Consider the following 15866-nt stretch of genomic DNA (forward strand, 5'->3'; position numbering starts at 1 on the left):
GTTTATCAGGCGTTGTGGAACGTGCAAAATTTCTCAGTCCTAATAATATTCTTTCTCAGTTTAAACCAACACCAATAATTTTTTACATGTATACATTAAACATTTAAATTTTTCCCACTATGAACATTACCCTTTAGACGTTGAACACTTAGACTTTAGACATTGGAAACATTACACTTAAACATTGAACATTTTTCAACCTGGCGCCTACAAACACAAATAGACTATTCTTCACCGGACAATCGCCCGGACTATTGAATAAGTCTAGCCTACTCCTCACCGGACACAAGCCGGACCATACTAATAGGTCTTGACAAACTTTACCCCACTCGTCACCGGTCACAGCCGGACTATATGAATGGGGATGGAACAAGCCTATCCTTCACCGGCTGAATAGCCGGACTATTGAATAGTGCCTATCCCAATTTTAAGCCTACCCTTCACCGACTGAATAGCCGGACTATTGAATAGTGCTTACTATATTCCTCACCGGTCACAAGCCGGACTATACGAATAGATCTTTTTATCACATTAAGCCTATTCCTCACCGGTCACAAGCCGGACTATATAATAGCGCTTTTAACACAAATTAAGCCTATTCCTCACCGGTCACAAGCCGGACTATATAATAGCGCTTAAGACTTACAAATTATTCCCACATATGTTCACTTCACTGTCGTTCACATGTCATCTATGCACATAAATTTAAACAAGAATTCTTACCCAGACTCGGTACCACTGATCGAAATTTGGAAGAACTATACGACAATATGCAAAGTTTGATTTAACAGGTCTTGCTTACCTTGTTTATGGTCGACCAGAAGATCAGTTTCCCGAGTTGAGCAGAACTGTCGTCCTCCCCCCCAAAAGATTTCACCTGTCCTCCGTGAACCGTCCTTTCACCAACTCGCCCTCTCCCACCCAAATCAACCACTCTGGACCGGGTCTCTAGACAACCATCCTCTGCTACCAAGTTTCTGTTGATAATTGGATATGGAGAAGGGTGAGCCGGTCAAGGATCGATTCAGACAAGGTGGTAAATTGTATGACAAGCGACAGTTTAATTATGAGTAAAGATATCTGGTACAAGCGTATACGGTCTCGTTCCTTCGGCTCATAGAGAACCTCCAGAAAAAAGCCCAGATAACAGAGTGCATAGACATTTTATACACCACAGAAAGTAGGTTGAGTCTGGAAGTTCTGGTCCTTTGGTTGGTTCTGGACAGGTTGTTGTCTTCTCAGATTGGTCCTGATGAGCTGGGCGTCATCCTTCTGAGTCTTATAGCAAAAGTTCTTTGTTACCAAATGTTCAGCTAAAACAGGAGATTTTGTGTGTGCGTAGTCAGCCCCCTGTCCTTGGGTATGCGTGTGTGTGTCTTATTATCTCGTGAAATGCAGACCCAAGCACTCTTTTGATCAAGGCCTTTCCTGCCTTATCAGTGTTTATGAAAGGTCTGTGCCAGCCATCTGTCTTTGGGTGTGTGTGTGGTTCTCTGTATCTGTTTATGAGTGTGTGAGAAACCCTGCTTAGAAAGAAGTTAGTTATAACAATGTAATAGCAATATGCTTGTGTTATTTTAAATGGTATTTATTACACTAACATCCTTTAGGTTTTCATTCCAACCCTAATCTAGCGCACCTGATTCTAATAATTAGCTGGTTTATAAAATTAATCAATGAATCCAACTGGGGTTGGAGTGAAAGCCTACAGGAGAGTAGCGTGGCAGGAACAGGGTTGGAGAGCCCTGTAATGATCGCCTACACCTGTCGTACGAACTTTGACTAGGAAATGATGACGTCTTTACATATGTAGTCTACGGCGATACGGATATCACTTATTATTGATATCTATATAGTTTGAGTTTATTTGAATTTTTACAGGGACAGTGCACATGAATCAACGTTTCAGTGAAAGTGCCGGTTTTAGCCAGCCGGCTAATTTTCAAACGCAGTCCCTGGGCAGGTTATTAAAAACAGTTACACTAACAATACAGACAATCAATGAGCAGTGAGCACACCCAGAGCAACATAGGACAAGCAACACATAACATGCGCATTGTGAATCACACTGCTGCTCTCTCATTTGTCTATTTGCGCCTTACGGATTGTGGTTGTTTTGGATGGCTGTTCATCAATCTAAATGTGTATTTAATAATGGTTGAATTCAAGAAGTTTAAGCTGCCTACCAATCATTGTTTTTGAAACCATTGGACAGACAGTGAAAATGCGCTCTTGCAACAGCTGCATAGTGCGGATCCAAGCCTATGGAATAAACGCGGAGCTTTTATTGCTCAATCTAATTCATGCTGATAAAATAAATAAATCCATAGGCCTAATGGACGCATGCTCAAACTTGTACACTTTTGATAGACTTAAAAGGGGCAATCTGTAGTTTCTACATCAATTTGACTTATAAATGATATATATATATCCATTGATTATTAAAGAATATAACTTAAATCGCTCATGAGTTTAGTTCATCTGTCACACTCCATGAGAAACCAACATATAAGCTTGTTTTATTCCAATGTTTGTAAACATTGTAAATGTTAACAAACACTGTATAGCCCAATAACATGGTTAAAACAATAATTTTATATCATGGATGGTCAGTCCTTGCATCCATAGCTCTGAGTATTAATAATCTTAATCTTAGTCCGTTTTGTTATTGTTTCATCTGTGGATTTGCCCTTTAAACAGCTGCATATTATCAAGATATCAAAGTCGCACCAACAAAAAGGTAAACAATAGGCCTATAGCACATGCAGCACATGGCATTAATTTTTCACATGTAAATACCACTTTTCTGTAGTGCTCAAAGCATGCCATTCCATGAGAGCAGCATTTATTTTTCAACTCGAATCAATGAGCCCAATCAGTCCTCCATGACAAAAAAAATCATAAATAATGAGGAGGGGTGGCGTATAAATCCTTAGTTTTGGGGTTATGCGCAGGTAAAACAATTTGACTAATCTATACTTCCACATTTCCAAGTCCTATTCTTGAAGATCAAGGGGGTATAACATTTATTGGAATGACTGGAATGCTGATAGACTTTTATTTTTAATGTAAAGATATAATTTAATCGTATTATTATATGTAGTAGAAAGCAATGGGTTAGAAGAAGCCAACATAACCAACCCATAAAGTTAAATGTAACATCCATATACAGCTATATAAACTTTAACATTGATTTATCCTGCAATAGATGTCGTTCAACTGGTAACATACATTTTTGTCTTCTTCTAATGCCTCTTAAAGGGAAAGTAATCTAAAAGTAACGGAATGTAATCAGATTATGTTACTGAGTTTGGGTAATCCAAAAATTACGTTACTGATTACAATTTTGGACAGGTAACTAGTAACTAGTAACTGTAACGGATTACATTTAGAAAGTAACCTGCCCAACCCGGGGGGTAGATAATCTGATCCTAGATCTGTTAGAAGAGCAACTTGCTAAGAAGAGTCGTGTACGCCCCCATGTGTACTACGCAAACTCACATTGTCCGGGGCAGTGTTTTGAAATAAGACAAGATGTCTGCCGGAGCAGTGCTAACGACGAATGAGCGTCATATTCGAGACAATAACTATAACAACAATCTTCCAGATGACCGAATGGACGTTGAAATTGACCCAGGACACAACGTAACTGACCGGGAAGACTTGGACGCCGGAATACAAGCCCCTTGTTCATCTAACGGCAGTGGTGGGGAGGAGGATGAGTCGGAGGCCATTGATCGGGAAAGAGAAGCCGGGGGCTCGATTCCTCAGCGCAACGGGGAAGGAGTGTTGTTGGGCAGGGAGCAAGAGGTGTCAGTCGAAATCGGAGAGACGTATTTATGTCAGCGAGCCGACAAGACATGGCGTAAGTATTTGTTTATAAACCATTACTAGTTAGCTACGTTTGAAAAGGCTGTGAGGCAGCGGCAGAGCACTATCGACTTGTTCTGCGTGCATCTAAAGACTGATAGAGAAACATTTCGTAACTAACTGTGCAGGTTTTTTTTTTATTGTTAAATTGTGGTTTTGTTTATTGTTTACATTCAAGCCCATCAAGCTCTATGAGCTGTAAGCTATAGTTAGCAAGCTAGATGTGCTTTTTACAGAGATGGCTACAGTTAATTCAGTAAAACTCAACCTCTTTCTTTCAGATTCTGCTGAGGTTATCCAGTCCAGGCTGAACGAACAGGAGGGCAGAGAGGAGTTCTACGTACACTATGTTGGATGTGAGTGGGACACACACACAGCACTTCCATGCTCTATCTTTTCACACACCTCTCCTTCTACTTTCCTCCACCTCCCTTTATCGTTTCTTCCTTCTCCTCCTCCAATCCTCTCTTTACCTCTCCCCTGGGCCTGTAGTTAACAGACGTCTGGATGAGTGGGTGGGCAAGGCTCGCCTGGCACTGACCAAGACGGCGAAGGATGCAGTGACAAAAATCGCTGAGGGTGGAGGAGGGGGCGAGCTGGGGGAGCAGCCCGAGAGGAAGATCACCCGCAACCAGAAACGCAAACATGATGAGATCAACCACGTGCAGAAGGTAGGCTAGTGCAGGAGGTTCCAGACTACATACCCCCACAGCGGGGATCAGATCCCCATTGTCAATTTCTGTCAGTCAGATGAGTTAGATTCAGATGTTAAATGGGCTCCCTCTGTTCTGTTTTCTAATGGAACTCCTCTTTCCCTCCAGACGTACGCAGAGATGGACCCCACCACAGCTGCCCTGGAGAAGGAGCATGAGGCGGTAAGTGTGTGTAGCTATAATGTAATGCACCTTTTGATATACAGTACCTGTCAAAAGTTTGGACGCCTATTCATTCCAGGGTTTTTGTTTAATTTTTATTATTTTCTACATTGTAGAAGAATAGTGAAGACATCAAAACTATGAAATAATCATGTAGTAACCAAAAAAGTGTTCAACAAATCAATAATATATTTGAGATTCTTCAAAGTAGCCACCCTTTGCCTTGATGACAGCTTTGCACACTCTTGGCATTCTCTCAACCAGTTTCATGAGGTAGTCACCTGGAATGCATTTCAATTAACAGGTGTGCCTTGTTAAAAGTTAATTTGTGGAATTTCTTTCCTTCTTAATGGGTTTGAGCCAATCAGTTGTGTTGTGACAAGGTAGGGGTGGTATACAGAAGATAGCCCTATTTGGTAAAATACAAAGTACATATTATGGCAAGAACAGCTCAAATAAGCAAAGAGAAACGACAGTCCATCATTACTTTGACATGAAGGTCAGTCAATCCGGATTTTTAAGAACTATGAACGTTTCTTCAAGTGCAGTCACAAAAACCATCAAGCGCTATGATGAAACTGGTTCTCATGAGGACCGCCACAGGAATGGAACACCCAGTTACCTCTGCTGCAGAGGATAATAAGTTCATTAGACTTACCAGCCTCAGAAATTGCAGCCCAAAGAAATGCTTCAGAGTTGAAGTAACACACATCTCATCATCAACTGTTCAGAGGAGACTGTGTGAATCAGGCCTTCATGGTTTAATTTCTGAAAAGAAACCACTACTAAAGGACACCAATAAGAAGAAGAGACTTGCTTGGGCCGAGAAACACGAGCAATGGACATTAGACCGGTGGAAATCTGTCCTTTGGTCTGATGAGTCCAAATTTGAGATTTTTGGTTCCCACCGCTGTGTCTTTGTGAGACGCAAAGTAGGTGAACGGATTATCTCCATGTGTGGTTCCCACCGTGAAGCATGGAGGAGGTGTGGGGGTGCTTTGCTGGTGACACTGGCAGTGATTTATTTATAATTCAAGGCACAGTTAACCAGCATGGATACCACAGCATTTTGCAGCGATACGCCATCCCATCTAGTTTGCGCTTAGTGGAACATCATTTGTTTTTCAACAGGACAATAACCCAAAACACACCTCCAGGCTGTGTAAGGGCTATTTGACCAAGAAGGAGAGTGGTGGAGTGCTGCATCAGATGACCTGGCATACACAATCACCCCACCTCAACCCAATTGAGAGGGTTTGGGATGAGTTGGACCACAGAGTGAAGGAAAAGCAGCCAACAAGTGCTCAGCATATGTGGGAACTCCTTCAAACTGTTGGAAAAGCATTCGGTGAAGCTGGTTGAGAAAATGCTAAGAGTGTGCAAAGGTGTCATCAAGGCAAAGGGTGGCTATTTGAAGAAACTCAAATATATAAAATATTTTGATTTGTTTAACACTTTTTTTGGTTACTACATGATTCCATATGTGTTATTTCATAGTGTTGTCTTCACTATTATTCTACAATGTAGAAAATAGTAAAATAAAGAAAAACCCTTGAATAAATAGGTGTCCAAACTTTTGACTCGTACTGTATGTAGTAGTAAAACAATGCAGTTACTAGAGGGGGGAGGAAAGTATAAATGTGTCCTTGCCTCTCTCTCCCAGATTACTAAAGTGAAGTACGTGGACAAGATCCAGATTGGTAACTTCGAGATTGACGCCTGGTATTTCTCCCCATTCCCAGAGGACTACGGCAAACAGCCCAAGCTGTGGATCTGCGAGTACTGCCTCAAGTACATGAAGTACGAGAAGACCTTCAGATACCACCTGGTCGGTGACTGTCAGCTTCAACAGTTTAAAAGCACTGTTAGCTTCAACATTACTGTTGGCTTTTATTACCATCTAGCATTTGAGACTAGCACTTCTATTTCACCAATATACAGTTGAAATGCTTTGCACCACATACTTGTTTCATCGTTCTCCACCTCTATTTCCTCTCTCTACCTTTCCTCTCTCTATCTGTTCCTCCAGTCCCAATGTCAGTGGAGGCAGCCTCCTGGGAAAGAGATCTACAGGCGGAGCAACATCTCTGTGTACGAAGTGGACGGTCGCGACCACAAGGTAAGGACACAAGAGGCAGGACCAGACCACAGAGAATTACCCCAAACTGTGTCCTGAAAGCAATTTAGACAGGTGTTAGTTAACTGGGAACAAGAACAACCTTGACCTTTCAACTTAGGTCTTGGGGGTACCCCTGATTTGCATATGTTTGTTCCATCCCAGCACTCACACCTGACTCAACTTCATTGAGCAACTGCAAAGTGTATTAAAACAAACAAACAAACCCACTGATGATAACTGACCCATGTCTCTTTCTGTAGATCTACTGTCAGAACCTGTGTCTACTGGCCAAGCTCTTCCTGGACCACAAGACGCTGTACTTTGACGTGGAGCCTTTTGTCTTTTACATCCTGACTGAAGTCAACAGGCAGGGAGCACACATAGTGGGATACTTCTCCAAAGTAAGTACTGGTCCCAGTACAGGGATGGGGATATCGGTGGCTACTTCTCCAAAGAAAAAATGTATATCTGTAATGTAGCTGGTTTCTTTTGGGGGAGGGTTAGTAACGTATTTCATTAATGATTGTAATTCAAATCCAAATCAAATTGTATTTGTCGCATGCGCCGAATACAACGAACACAGTGAAATGCTTACTTACAAACCCTTAACCAACAATGCAGGAAAAAAACAAGTGTTAAGAAAATATTTACAAAATAAACTGAAGTAAACAATAAATACATGAAATAGAAAAATAACAAATAATTAAAGCGCAACAATAAAATAACAGTAAAGAGGCTATATACAGGGGGTACCGGTACAGAATCAATGTGGTTAGTCGAGGTAATCTCTACATGTAATGCAAATAGTCCGGGTAGCCATTTGGATAGCTGTTCAGGTGTCTTATGGCTTGGGGATAGAAGCTGTTAAGAAGCCTTTTGGACCTAAAAATGTCTTATTTCTTGCGGAAAGTCTCAAATCTGAAGGAAAGTGTTCATTGTTTTAGGAGAATGGATAACTGGTATAGTGTTGGCCTACAAAAGCTGAGCCTGTTTTGTGTGTTCCACAGGAGAAAGAGTCGCCGGATGGGAATAACGTGGCGTGTATCCTCACCCTCCCACCCTACCAGCGCAGAGGATACGGAAAGTTCCTCATAGCCTTCAGTGAGTGGGATACACACACACACACACACACACACACACACACACACACACACTCTAGAGCTGGGCAATATGGACAAAAATCCATATTACGATGAATTGAGTGAATTATTAGGTTAGTGATAAATTGTGAGAAGTTAATACAATTATTAAGCACTCATTATTTTATTTATACCCCTTAAACAACAACTACTACTACTACATTGAATGTTAGCAATTTTCCCATTAGCAATAGCTCATATTAGCCGGCTTAGGCCTATTCCATTTCACATTTCTAGTAAAGGCTACTTATCATTATTATCGATATCAGTAAGATGTTGTTGATAAATGGCCGGTTTGGTTGGTGACTGACGACGATTTTTGGTTTATCGTCCCAGCTCTAACACACACTATCACATGTGCTCTCTCTAGGTTATGAGCTGTCTAAATTGGAGAGTACAGTGGGTTCTCCAGAGAAGCCCTTGTCAGACCTGGGCAAGCTGAGCTACAGGAGCTACTGGTCCTGGGTGCTGCTGGAGATCCTCAGGGACTTCAGGGGCACGCTCTCCATCAAGGACCTCAGGTACACAAACATGTAACCTCTTTCACCTCACCATCATGTACAGTTCCAGTCAAAGGTTTGGACACACTTACTCATTCCAGGGTTTTTCTTAGTTTTTACTATTTTCTACATTGTAGAATAGCAGTGAAGACATCAACACTATGAAATAACACGTATGGAATCATGTAGCAACCAAAAAAGTGTTTATTTGAGGTTCTTCAAAGTTGCCACCCTTTCTCAAACAGCTTCATGAGGTAGTCAGTCACCTGTGATGCATTTCAATTAACAGGTGTGCCTTGTTAAAATTGTATATGTGGAATTTCTTTCGTTCTTAATGCGTTTGAGCCAATCAATTGTGTTGTGACAAGGTGGGGGAGTATACAGAAGATAGTCCTATTTGGTAAAAGACCAAGTCCATATTATGGCAAGAACAGCTCAAATAAGCAAAGAGAAATGACAGTACATCATTACTTTAAGACATGAAGGTCAGTCAATTTGGAAAATTTCAATAACTTTGAAAGTTTTTTCAAGTGCAGTCGCTGTGGTGAAACTGGCTCTCATGAGGACGGCCACAGGAAAGGAAGACCTAGAGTTACCTCTGCTGCAGTGGACCAATTAATTAGTGTTGCCTGCCTCAGAAATTGCAGCCCAAATAACAGACACATCTCAATATCAACTGTTCAGAGGAGACTGTGTGAATCAGGCCTTCATGGTCGAACTGCTGCAAAGAAACCACTACTAAAGGACACCAATAAGAAGAAGCGACTTGCTTGGGCCAAGAAACACGAGCAATTGACATCAGACTAGTAGAAATCTGTCCTGATGAGTCCAAATTTTGCATTTTTGGTTCCAACCTCCGTGTCTTTGTGAGATGTGAAGCATGGAGGAGGATGCAGACACTGTCTGTAATTTTTATTTAGAATTCAATGCACACTTAACCAGCATGGATACCACAGCATTATCATTCTGCAGCGATACGCCATACCATCTGGTTTGCGCTTAGTGCAACTATCATTTGTTTTTCAACAGGACAATGACCGAAATCACACCTCCTGGCTAAGTAAGGGCTATTTGGCCAAGAAGGAGAGTGCTGCATCAGATGACCTGGCCTCCACAATCACCTGACCTCGACCCAATTGAGAGGGTTTGGGTTGAGTAGGACCGCAGAGTGAATGAAAAGCAGCCAACAAGTGCTCAGCATATGTGGGAATTCCTTCAAGACAGTTTGAAAAGTATTCCATGAGACTACCTCATGAAGTTGGTTGAGAGAATGCCAAAAGTGTGCAAAGCTGTCATCAAGGAAAAGGGTGGCTACTTTGAAGAATCTCAAATAAAAAATATATTTTGATTTAACACTTTTTTTGGTTACTACTTGATTCCATATGTTATTTCATAGTTTTGATGTCTTCACCATTATTCAACAACGTAAAAAATAGTAAAAACAAATAAAAATGGAATGATTAGGTGTCCAAATTTTTGACTGGTACTGTATGTGAATATCCATCCACTTGCAAATCCACAACATAGGTACATCTGCATTCACTTGTACATACACTACCGTTCAAAAGTTTGGGGTCACTTAGAGGTGTTCTTGTTTTTTAAAGAAAAGCACTTTTTTTTGGTCCATTAAAATAACATCAAATTGATCAGAAATACAGTGTAGACATTGTTAATGTTGTAAATGACTATTGTAGCTGGAAAAGGAAGATTGTAATGGAATATTTACATAGGCGTACAGAGGCATTATCAGCAACCATCACTCCTGTGTTCCAATGGCATGTTGTGAAGAGGCAACTCCGGGATGCTGACCTTCTAGGCTGACTTGCAAAGAAAAAGCCATATCTCAGACTTGCTAATAAAAATAAAAGATTAAGATGGGCAAAAGAACACAGACACTGGACAGAGGAACTCTGTCTAGAAGGCCAGCATCCCAGAGTCGCCTCTTCACTGTTGACGTTGAGGCTGGTGTTTTGCGGGTACTATTTAATGAAGCTTCCATTCGAAGACTTGTAAGGCGTCTGTTTCTCAAACTAAACACTCTAATGTACTTGTCCTCTTGCTCAGTTGGGTACCGGGGCCTCCCATTCCTCTTTCTATTCTGGTTAGAGACAGTTTGCGCTGTTCTGTGAAGGGAGTAGTACATAGCGTTGTACCAGATCTTCAGTTTCTTGGCAATTTCTTGCATGGAATAGCCTTCATTTCTCAGAACAAGAATAGACTGACGAGTTTCTAGACTGAAAGTCCTTTGTTTCTGGCCATTTTGAGCCTGTAATTGAACCCACAAATGCTGAGGCTCCAGATACTCAACCAGTCTGAAGAAGGACAGTTTTATTGCTGCTTTAATTAGCACAACAGTTTTCAGGTGTGCTAACATAATTCCAAAAGGGTTTTCTAAGTGACCCCAAATTTTTTAACGGTAGTGTATGTCAAGTACTCCCACATCATAGTTGTATACAGTTGAAGTCGGAAGTTTACATACACTAAGGTTGGTGTCATTAAAACTCATTTTTCAACCACTCCACAAATTTCTTGTTAGCAAACTATAATTTTGGCAAGTCGGTTAGGACATCTACTTTGTGCATGACACAAGTAATTATTCCAACATTTGTTTACAGACAGATTATTTCACTTTATAATTTACTGTATCACAATTCCAGTGGGTCAGAAGTTTACATACACTAAGTTGACTATGCCTTTAAAGAGCTTGGAAAATTCCAGAAAATTATGTCATGGCTTCTGATAGGCTAATTGACATAATTTGAGTCAATTGGAGGTGCACCTGTGGATGTATTTCAAGGCCTACCTTCAAACTCAGTGCCTCTTTGCTTGGCATCATGGGGAAATCAAAAGAAATCAGCCAAGACCTGATTTATTGGTTCATCCTTGGGAGCAATTTCCAAATGCCTGAAGGTACCATGCTATTCTATACAAACAATAGTATGCAAGTATTAACACCGTGGGACCACGCAGCTGTCATACTGCTCAGGAAGGAGATGCGTTCTGTCTCCTAGAGATGAACGTACTTTGGTGCGAAAAGTGCAAATCAATACCAGAACAACAGCAAAGCCCCTTGTGAAGATGCTGGAGGAAACGGATACAAAAGTATCTATATCCACAGTAAAAATGAGTCTTATATCGACATAACCTGAAAGGCTGCTCAATAAGGAAGAAGCCACTGCTCCAAAACCGCCATATAAAAGCCAGACTACGGTTTGCAACTGCACATAGGGACAAAGATTGTACTTTTTGGAGAAATGTCCTCTGGTCTGATGAAACAAAACTAGAACTGTTTGGCCCTAATGACCATCGTTATTTTGGGAGGAAAAAGGGAGAGGCTTGCAAGTTGAAGAACACCATCCCAACCATGAAGCACGGTGGCAGCATCATGTTGCAGGGGTGCTTTGCTGCAGGAGGGTCTGGTGCACTTCACAAAAAAATGGCGTCATGAGGAAGGAAAATTATGTGGATATATTGAAGCAACATCTCAAAACATCAGTCAGGATGTTAAAGCTTGGTCGCAAATGGGTCTTCCAAATGGACAATGACCCCAAGCATACTTCCAAAGTTGTGGCAAAATGGCTTAAGAACAACAAAGTCAAGGTATTGGAGTGGCCATCAAAAAGCCCTGACCTCAATCCTATAGACAATTTGTGGGCAGAACTGAAAAAGCGTGTGCGATCAAGGAGGCCTTCAAACCTGACTCCGTTACACCACCTCTGTCAGGAGGAATGGGCCAAAATTCACCCACCTTATTGTGGGAAGGTTGTGGAAGGCTATCCGAAACGTTTGACCCAAGTTAAACAATTTAAAGGCAATGCTACCAAATACTAATTGAGTGTATGTAAACTTCTGACCCACTGGGAATGTGATGAAAGAAATTAAAGCTGAAATAAATCATTCTCTCTACTATTATTCTGACATGTCACATTCTTAAAATATAAGTTGTGATCCTAACTGACCTAAGACAGGCAATTTCTACTATGATTAAATGTCAGGAATTGTGAAAAACTGAGTTTAAATGTATTTGGCTAAGGTGTATGTAAACTTCCGACTTCAACTATACATTTGACCACACACACACTCAGCCCCAGATTCTCATTGCTCTCCCCCCTCCACAGTCAGATGACCAGTATTACCCAGGGTGACATCATCAGTACGCTACAGTCCCTCAACATGGTGAAATACTGGAAGGGCCAGCATGTCATATGTGTCACTCCCAAACTGGTTGAGGAACACCTCAAGAGCGCCCAGTACAAGAAGCCGCCAATCACAGGTAGACATGTTTCCTTTTCACGTCTCATAGGCTCCATCCCAAATGACACCTTATTCCCTATATAGTGCACTACTTTTGACCAGAGCCCTACTGCCCCCCCCCCCCCCAGGGCTGCAGGTAGTCCAGCGGTTAAGAACGTTGGGCCAGTAATTGAAAGGTCGCTGGTTCGAATCCCTGAGCCGACTACATGAAAAATATGTGTCTATGTGCCTTTGAGCAAGGCACTAGTTGCTCCAGGGTTGCAGTCAATAATGGCGGATCCCTGGCTCTGACCTCCTTCTCCGAGGGTGTTTCGGGGATATGCAAAAAACAAATGTCCGATTAACATGCATATAATATACACTACATGTGTGAAATGGAACAAATGTAAGCACCCACTTTTTTATTATTCCCTATATAGGGAATAAGGTGCCATTTGGGACAAGCCCCTAGTCCCCTCATTTGTAAGTACTTATCAGAAAGGACTGAATACTTTTTTTTGTGGCCTTGGTTCCATTTGAAATATACAGCAAAATGATTGAATACTTTATAGAGTTTACCTCCCAGATGTGAAAAATGTGTTTTGCTATTGTGTATAAAAAAAAAGTATTCAGACCCCTTGACTTTTTCCACATTCTGTTACGTTACATCCTTATTGTAAAATGCATTAAATAAATACAAATCCTCAGCAATCTACACACAATACCCCATAATGGCAAAGCGAAAACAGGTTTTAGAAAATTTTGTAAATGTATTCAAAATAAAAAACTGAAATGCCTGTAATTAAGACAGGTTAAATGTTGAAGGATTAATGTTCTCTCTCTTAGAAAATAGTCCTGATCGTATAGGTCTAAACCTAGACAATATAAAAAAAATGACTAACAATACCCAGAATTCATACATTTTCCTTAATTTTATATTGTAAAGTCATGTCTTCCTACACAATAGCAAAACACATTTTTCAAATCTGGGAGGTAAACTCTATAAAGTATTCAATAATTTTGCTGTGTATTTCAGATGGAATCAAGGCCACAAAAAGTTATTTTTTGCAAAAACAAATCTTACCCGTGGGGGTTTCATCAGACCAGAGAATCCTTATTCTCGTGGTCTGAGAGTTTTTAGGTGCCTTTTGGCAAACTCCAAGCGGGCTGTCATGTGCTTCCGTCTGCCCACTCTACCATAAAGGCCTGATTGGTGGAGTGCTGCCAAAGACTGTTGTCCTTCTAGAAGGTTCTCCCATCTCCACAGAGGAACTCTGGAGCTCTGTCAGAGTGACCATTGGGTTCTTGGTCACCTCCCCGACCAAGGCCCTTCTCTCCCGATTGCTCAATTTGGCCGGGCGGCCAGCTCTAGGAAGAGTCTTGGTCGTTCCAAACTTCTTCCATTTAACTATGATGGAAGCCACTGTGTTCTTGGGAACCTTCAATGCTACAGAAATGCTTTGGTACCCTTCCCCAGATCTGTGCCTCGACACAATCCTGTCTTGGAGCTCTACCGACAATTCTTTCGACCTCATTGCTTGGTTTTTGTTCTGATATGCACTGTCAACTGTGGGACAGTATATAGACAAGTGTGTGCCTTTCCAAATCATGTCCAATCAATTGAATTTACCACAAGTGGACTCCAATCAAGTTATAGGAACGTCTCAAGGATGATCAATGGAAACAGGATGCACCTGACTTAAATGTCGAGTCCCATAGCAAAGGTTCTGAATACTTATGTAAATAAGGTAATTCTGTTATTTTAATAAATTAGCTCAAAAAACCTGTTTTAGCTTTGTTTTTATGGGGTTTTGTGTGTAGATTGCTGAGGATTTTTTTATTTAATAAATTTTTGAATTAGTCTAACGTAGCAAAATGTGGAAAGTCAAGGGGGTCTGAATACTTTCCGAAGGCACTGTACTTTGAAGAATTGCTAAAATAGTTTTTTTTTTTTTTTTCAGACAGCATAGGCAGCAGCTCTTTAGAGATGAGATGATGACTTGGAATTAAATGATAAAGTTATAAAACAAATGTAATATATACAATTGAAATATTTTATTGAAGTAAAGTAATGCGAATAAATGATGTGTGTGTGTGTGATAAGTGGTAATGGGCTGTCACTACCATCATGAGACTTTTTATTAATTGTTTTATTCTGTGTTACAGCATTCAATGTTTAAACAAATATGTTCTTTTTTGTTGTTATAATTGTACCAAAACCAAACCAACCTCAAAGCAGTAATCGCTCAGCACTAGTATACAGTATGCAGTTGTCTCGTGAGGATGATATCATAGGTATAACACTGTCACAATGTGTGTGTGTGTGTGAGCCTGACCAGAGTGTTTCTCTGTCTCCTCAGTTGACACCGTGTGTCTGAAGTGGGCCCCGCCCAAACATAAGCAAGCCAAGTTCTCCAAGAAGTGAGGGGAGGTGCTAGTGACATCATGCCAGACTACCCAACCAACCCACACACGCATGGTATTCGTTCTCGAAGTGCCTCCTTCCCTCCCCTTGTTCTTTGTTCCCAGTTTAAGCTATTTGTTGTAAAGAGGAACCAACATGTACATAACTAGCGTCTTTCAGTCTTTTCAGTTTTTTTTTTTTAATAAACAAGGATAGTGATATTCACTTGGGTGGTCTTTTTTCTTTCCTTTAACTTAGTGATTTGTACTGGCAATTTCTACTTGACTCAATAGCAGTGTTTCTCTTAGTTATATTTTTCCTTTGGGGTGCAAAGGCACCTGAAGCAACTACTATGAAGACTGAGTGAAGACTACTCCTATATGCTTTGAAAATACTGGTAATAACAATCATGGATGCAATAAAAAAAAAAACGGTCAGTATTGTTTATTTTTATTTTTTTAATTACAATTGTATTATATGGCGCACAGTTGTTACTCAATTGTGTAAAGTTGATATGACATGGAGAGAAAGCAGTTGGTATTAGATTTCACATGGAGGCGTTAGGTATTTTCTCAACAAATTCCCGTAAGACTTTGTCTATATTGTCATGTGGATAATAATATGTTTTTAAAGGAATTGAATGGGAAGGCAGGGGTGTACAACACTCCTCCTAGAGGGTTCGGTTTGCAGGCTTTTGCTCTACCCCTGCTCTAACACACCTGAATA

The 15866-nt window shown here is 40.8% G+C and overlaps 1 protein-coding gene across 2 annotated transcripts; it reads left to right on the forward strand.

The window, feature by feature from the left end:
* Positions 1-3513: 3513 nt before the first annotated feature.
* On the forward strand, positions 3514-15361 carry LOC120032976 (histone acetyltransferase KAT8-like). Of its 2 annotated transcripts, XM_038979255.1 has the most exons (11): positions 3514-3865; positions 4152-4226; positions 4363-4541; positions 4692-4745; positions 6409-6573; positions 6775-6864; positions 7125-7265; positions 7872-7965; positions 8374-8524; positions 12622-12776; positions 15097-15361. In XM_038979255.1, exons 1-11 carry the CDS (start codon positions 3535-3537, stop codon positions 15159-15161), a joined length of 1500 nt encoding a protein of 499 aa, XP_038835183.1. In that variant the 5' UTR covers positions 3514-3534; the 3' UTR covers positions 15162-15361. The 2 variants fall into 2 exon arrangements, with proteins under 2 accessions (XP_038835183.1, XP_038835191.1); XM_038979263.1 differs by lacking the exons at positions 12622-12776; positions 15097-15361 and adding an exon at positions 9533-9789.
* Positions 15362-15866: the final 505 nt, after the last annotated feature.

This window comes from Salvelinus namaycush, chromosome 3 (assembly GCF_016432855.1).
Source record: "Salvelinus namaycush isolate Seneca chromosome 3, SaNama_1.0, whole genome shotgun sequence".
NCBI lineage: Eukaryota > Metazoa > Chordata > Actinopteri > Salmoniformes > Salmonidae > Salvelinus > Salvelinus namaycush.

Excerpts from the sequence above, each read along its gene's own strand:
- LOC120032976 (XM_038979255.1), top strand. The coding sequence starts at position 3,535 with ATGTCTGCCGGAGCAGTGCTAACGACGAATGAGCGTCATATTCGAGAC. Across the intron at positions 4,227-4,362 it reads CTACGTACACTATGTTGGAT|TTAACAGACGTCTGGATGAG; the intron begins GTGAGTGGGACA and ends CTGGGCCTGTAG. Across the intron at positions 4,746-6,408 it reads TGGAGAAGGAGCATGAGGCG|ATTACTAAAGTGAAGTACGT; the intron begins GTAAGTGTGTGT and ends TCTCTCTCCCAG.